Source organism: Hyperoodon ampullatus, assembly GCF_949752795.1.
Source record: "Hyperoodon ampullatus genome assembly, chromosome: 2".
In the NCBI taxonomy this organism is placed as follows: domain Eukaryota; kingdom Metazoa; phylum Chordata; class Mammalia; order Artiodactyla; family Ziphiidae; genus Hyperoodon; species Hyperoodon ampullatus.
The window spans coordinates 169,384,121-169,390,807 of NC_136915.1; the positions used below are offsets into that span (position 1 = coordinate 169,384,121).

The 6,687-nt window shown below is 39.9% G+C and overlaps 1 protein-coding gene across 1 annotated transcript in view; it reads right to left on the reverse strand.

Moving 5' to 3' along the window:
* Positions 1-4,519, reverse strand: part of LOC307066610 (uncharacterized protein) — a gene marked incomplete at both ends in the record, with an annotated part of 87,276 nt that extends 82,757 nt beyond the window's left edge. Inside the window, 1 exon segment of the mRNA XM_079723810.1 lies at positions 4,388-4,519. Within this exon segment, the coding sequence (XP_079579936.1) occupies positions 4,388-4,519 (132 nt within the window).
* Positions 4,520-6,687: the final 2,168 nt, after the last annotated feature.

The following is a 6,687-nucleotide window of genomic DNA, read 5'->3' on the forward strand; positions in this document are numbered from 1 at the left end:
AGGGCATACGGGTTTGAGCCCTGCTCCGGGAAGATCCCAAGTGCCGCGGAGCAAATAAGCCAGTGTGCCACAACTACTGAGCCTGCGCTCTAGAGCCCACGAACCACAACTACTGAGCCTGTGTGCCACAACTACTGAAACCCATGCACCTAAATCCCGTGCTCCACAAGAGAAGCCACCGCAATGAGAAGCCCGTGCACTGCGACGAAGACCCAACGCTGCCAAAAATAATAAAGTTAAAAAATTTTTTAAAATACCCAAAAGGGGCTCCAAAGAAAAACATTTCTTTCCTTAAAAAAATTAACATTGTTTTCTATCTGAAATGATTTTCCCTCTGATGAAAGATCAAACTGTAGATCTCTATGTAGAGTTGCCAGTTCATAATGAAAAGCACTAGAAATTTAGAATTAGGGCTCATATAACTCAAAGTTTTCAGGCCCATAGAATATAAATTTTTAGTATAATACTAGAATATTCCAATCACATCAAAAGCCAATGTGGCTGTGGCCTTGTTCTTGACAAGTAATTCAGTGGTAGATTAATTGCCAAGTTTGCATCAGAAAGCAATGTGATCTTGAAATACGGCGTGAGTTTTCTGCTGCTCCCTTGGGTTGTTGACTCTGCTAGTGTGCATTTGGGATGCAGAGGTGGAGGAATTCATAGCTTTGGGTGAGTTTAGGAAGCTTGATAGTGATTATAATTAACACAAGGAGAGACTAAATAGTAAAGATCAAATAGATACATAGGCTAGAAAAAAATCAGGGGAAGTGAACAATGGGTTGTATGCCCAGAAAAAAACAGACTTTATTCATGACACTTCAGGCCAAAATCCAGTTTACTCACATATTGTTTGGGGGACTCCTGAGAAAGAAAGACCTTTCCCCTAGACCTGCATCCTAGTCACAACGTACTTTATTTTCTCAGCGATCAGAGCAGGTGAGGGAAATACATCATCTTGCCTTTAGATCAGGGTTAGAAGGAAGAACTAGAAGGGCTATAGGAAAGTGCTATAGGAAACAGCTACAAAAGTTTGAACTATCTGCACTTTACCCTTTTTACCCATAGCTAATATTTGGATCTCTCTGAAAGAAAAAAATGTTGAGAGAATGTAAAGTGCTGTCTTTAGAAACTAAAGATAATGAAAATACAAAATTTAACCTGATTTTATAATATAATCCCATGATGTGAATTCTAGGTATACTGCTACAGACTCCTAGAGGTATTTGAGAAACACTGCAAGTCACAACATCATTTGCAATATTTAAGTCCTCTCACAGAGGTGAAATAGTTTGGAAACTCCAAATGACCAAGTATATTATATTAGTTTCTGTTAGCTTCGTGAGGCTATTGTAATAAATTACCACAAACTTGACAGCTTGAAACACAGGAATTTATTCCCTCATGATTCCAGAGACCAGGGGTTGGAAACCAGTATCACTGGGCCTAAATCAAAGTGCTGGCAGGACCATGTTCATTCCAGAGGCTCTATGGGAGAATCACTGTCTCTTCCAGCTTCTGGTGGGTGCCAGCGTTCCTCGGCTCTTTTAGCATCTTGAGGCCACCTGTCTTCCTTGGCTAATGTCCCCTTTCTCCATCTTCAAGGTCACAACATAGCATCTTCAAATCTCTCTTTCTGCTGAGGTCGCATTTTCTTTTCTATCTTTGTGTGTCACATCTCTCTCTGCCTCTCTATTTTAGGGGTTTATGTTATGGCATCCTGGGCCCACCCAGATGATCCAGGATAATCTCATCATCTCAAAATTCTTAATTTAGTCATGTCTGTAAATATCCTTTGTCTTTATTAGGAACATTTACAGGTGCTAGAATTAGGACCTGATATCTTTGAGGGTGCCATTGTTTGAAAAGCCTACCACAGTCCACTGTCAGGCCCCTAATGATTCACATTTATCCCACAAGCCAAATACATTCACTTCAGCCCAACATCCCCACAGTCTCAATCCACTGCAGCATCAAATCAAGTCCCAAATCTCACTTATATATCATCAGCTTAAAAGTCCTAAATCTCATCATCTAAATCAGGTATGAATGAGACTGAGTATGATTCACCCTGGGATAAAATTCTCCATTTCTGGACCTGCCAAACAAGGAAACATGTTGTCTTCCTCTAAAATACAGTGATGGGACAGGCATAGGGTACCAGTTACAAATGTTTCCATTCCAAAAGGAAGAAAATGGAAGGAAAAAAGGAGTCACCAGTCCCAAGCAATTTTGGAATCCAGCAGGGCAAGTTTCATTAGGTTTCAAGACCTGGTAATAAGCCTTTGTGTCTCAAGGCTCCAGCTTCTGTGTTTGAGGTTCCAGCCTCTGGGGTAAATTTTCTTTTTCTTGAAGAGTAGCACAATATTTGCAGCTGTGTAGTTTATCACTCTATGATGCTAGGTTCAAATTTTTAAAGTCTTCCTTGAGCAACAAGAGAGGCAGCCGCTCTCAAAAGCTATATCAGCAGTGTCTTTCTTCAGCAATGCTTTGCAAAGTAAGTTTTTATTTATTTATATTTATTTATTTATTTTGGCTGTGTTGGGTCTTCGTTGCTGCGTGTGGGCTTTCTCTAGTTGCAGCAAGTGGGGGCTACTCTTCACTTTGGTGCGCAGCCTTCTCATTGCAGTGGCTTCTCTTGTTGCGGAGCACGGGCTCTAGACTCACGGACTTCAGTAGTTGTGGCACATGGGCTCAGTAGTTGTGGCTTGTGGGCTCTAGAGTGAAGGCTCAGTAGTTGTGGCACATGGGCTTTGTTGCTCTGTGGCATGTGGGATCTTCCCGGACCAGGGCTGGAACCTGTGTCCCCTGCGTTGGCAGGTAGATTCTTACCACTGAGCCATCAGGGAAGTCCACAAAGTAAGTTTGAATATGAGGATTTGGTTAAGATCACTGTGTAGAAGACTTGCCTGCTCAATAAAGCACTTGTTGAAATGTCACCCAGCAGTTTAAAAAGGGGTTAAGAATTCAGGCTGGAGAGGCAAGTCAGATTGAATTGGGGTCTTGTCTTTACCATTTACCAACGATTTATCATTTTTTCTTTTCTTTTTAAGCTTCAGATTCATTTGTAAAAGGGAAAATCTCATAACTAGCTTATAGGATTATTATAAAGACTGAATTAAATGGGAAAGATGTTTGGCATATAGAAAGTGCTCAATAAAATAGTCCTAAGATTCATCAGTGTGCTAATCTGAAGATCTGTCAGCACATTCCAGTGACACGCTGGGCTCCACAATGTTATAAAAGATACTGCGTGGGGCTTCCCTGGTGGCGCAGTGGTTGAGAGTCTGCCTGCCGATGGAGGGGATGCGGGTTCGTGCCCCGGTCCGGGAAGATCCCACATGCCGCGGAGCGGCTGGGCCCGTGAGCCATGGCCGCTGAGCCTGCGTGTCCGGAGCCTGTGCTCCGCAACGGGAGAGGCCACAGCAGTGAGAGGCCCGCGTACCGCAAAAAACAAAACAAAACAAACAAACAAAAAAAGATACTGCGTGGTTTGAAGAGTTCTTTACAGCCTAGAAAATATCTACATTCATAAGAATAATTCTCATATCTTTATAATATTTAAAGAGCTGTCACAAACACTGTCTCCTTAAATACAACCTTTTATTAAGGTATAAAGTTTCATACTAATTTTGCATTTGAGAAGCAAATGGTGGCTTAAAAAGGGTTAATGATCTTCCTATGTTTGCATATGTGTTAATGGTTTATCAGAAGAAGAAGAAGAAAACAGGAGTAGGCTTAGCCAGACAGCATTCCTAAGGTTGGAGTCACTGAGGGAGTTGGGGGCACAAGGCAGCCCGCACACCCGATGATATGCTTGTCAGACAACACAGGAAGTGATTTAACGTCAGCTTACAAGCATGTCTGCTGATGGAGTCCTTAATATAAATGCATAGAAGTAAAAAGTCATTGAAGAACTTCAAATCAGTGTGTCCTATTCTTGGTTCCTCTTGTAGGTATCTCATGAATTATGCGTTTTTGGCAAGACCAAAGTCAGCACTTGAAATCTTAAAATCTGTGGTCTGAATCACTAAGAGGATGTTCCAGAACCTCAACAAAAGAATGGAAAGAGCCTTTGCTTTTTAAATGAATAACTCATGTAATTCCATTACATAAACCTAACCAGTATTTGACCATGTATTTTATCCCCAAGTGGCTCACTTATTAATGATTTATTGGAGTTGAGCTCTGTACACAGAGACTAACCAGCCCACTATCTTATTTACTTTTGAAGTATGTAAGGGATTTACTTTCCAACCTGCTTCTGATGTTGTGCTTCATAGAGTGAGTGTAACTGCCATGACAGCTTGTTTGGAAGGCTGTGTTCAAGCAATGTGTTCTCACACTTCCCATTTCACTCCCCAGTCTACTGCAGTGGCGTCCCACTCACCGAGAATTTCCACAGGCCCCCGATGTCTTCGCCCTTCTCAAAGCAGGTGGGCTCCAGCCCCTCTTCCAGGCAGCTCCTGATGGATGCCAAACCACTGATGCCAGCTCCAATGATGGCCACTTTCTTCACCATGGTTGCCTGTGCAAAGGCCCAGGGAACATTTCCAGCAACAGTAGTGCTGAAGACTCATTTTTGGATTTTTTTTGGTATCACTTTTTGGCTTAATAAGAAACTTTGTTTTTGCACCAAGAAAAGCAATATTAAAAGAAAATAGATCAGAACTTTTTTTTAGTCATCTAACTATACTTTGCATTTCTCTTTAATTTCTAAAGAGAATATTTTTTCCTCCCAGAAGAAACACTTTGTTTTCAGTCAACTCTCCAAAATTAAGAGGCTCGTGATCTGGCAAAATATTTGTCTTCTTTGCCTTTGGCCTTTTGTCATTTACTCTGTACTAGAGACAGTAAATGGGAGAAAGAGGAGATTCACCACTAAAACACATATACACACACTTATACCCACAAACATTTATGTATGTATGAAGGAAGAAACAAATATATATGTATATGTATATAAATGCATATACATACACACATATAAATACACACACATATTTATTTCTTCTCTCTACTTTAACATAAGCCTTGAGGAATAAGGTCTGGTTATATCTGTGTTTTGGTATGCCAGGAAGTCACCCTCTTTTCTCCCCTAATAATGTTCTTCACCTTCTCAATTAAAAAGAAAAGTCAAGTCTCTTTATCTAAAAACAACTCCTTCCCACTAGCTGCTACCCTCAACCTCCATTCTCTTCTAAAAAACATTATGTTTCCTAATCTGTTCCTATTCCTGACAATATCTTTAGACCTGACTCTTACTTTTCTCTGTTTTGTTCTTTTTAGACAAAATCACATAGATATGCAGAGAAGTAGATTTGGATGACAAAAATCATAATCCTTAATTCTCAGAAAATAAAAAAGATCTACTTGAATTACATGTCATTCTCATTTTGGCCATATTTAGTATATATATAGCATGCGCCTTCTCCATTTACCAATCCCACTCTCCTCCCTCTCACATCATTACAGTATCATCCTTTTTTTCTTTTTCTACCTTTTCTTTATCTTCTGTTCTTCTGAAGGTTTAAGTCTTGTCCAAGATATTTGGGCAGTTTGAAAGAAAAAATGCTTCCCTGAACCAACACTCTAGGGGGGATTATTGCAAAATGGGAGGAGCTGCTCTTAAAGAGGAACTCATTTCCCAGTCCTCCAGCGAGTGAGGACACCATCACCTCCCTGCCAAGGGTGGGGCTCTGCTCTAGTCTCTTGGCTGCCCAATCCCTGCTTTCCCTTTAGTCCTAGTAAACCCAATCTACTGCTTATACTCTTGGACTCTTGGCCTGGGACTCAGGCATTTGTCCCAGATAGATGACTCTGCAGTTTTCAGCTCCATTTTATGATGTGTTATTCAGAATTTACTTTATTTTTCTCATTTCTAATTCTTCTCTGAGTATCTCATAGTAGCCCCCCAATACTGTTGAAAACTAGCCATTTAAATGAGATATCCCAGCAGTGAAGATGGGTTTTCTCTCTTTCCTCTTATCCTCTCTTTGGACCTTTGTGGTCAAAGGCCTAGATTTCTCAAATTTGTTTTTCTCTGATTCTGGTCAGTGTGTAGTCATGGAAAAGATCAAATTCCATAAATTGAATTGATTAGCACCAGGTAAAATTATGTTGGTGATGAGACTAAATAAACTGCACTTAACTCCTGGTGATGAAGTATGTTGAAGTTTCTAAAAATTGTTTCCCTACCAACCATATTCCTCTATCACTTGAAATGATGATACCTCAATTATTTGACTCAGTGAGTCCCCTCATTAAGCAGGTAATACTTAACATAAACTGGCATATATTTAATTCTGGAGGAATTGTCTTTTTATGTTTCTTGGAGGTGGTGATGCTCATCTATAAAGTAAATGTGGTGAAGTGGAGAGTCAGAGACACTTCAAATCTTAGTTCAGTCACTTAGAGCTGTGTGGTCTTGGGCAAGTTATTGAACCTCTCCAATTCTTGTTTTCTTCATTAATAAAATGAGGATACTATCTATCTTGCTCAATTGTTACAAGGCTTAGAGGATATATATATAATGTATATACATGTATTTATATCTATACACTTATATGCATATGTAAACCTGGCATGTAGTTAGCAATTACCAAATGGTAAAGGTATGTTGTAGGTCAAAAATTTTTTTTTTTTTTTTTAATCACAGGCTCAGTAAATTTTTTCTAAGCTGCAATTTGG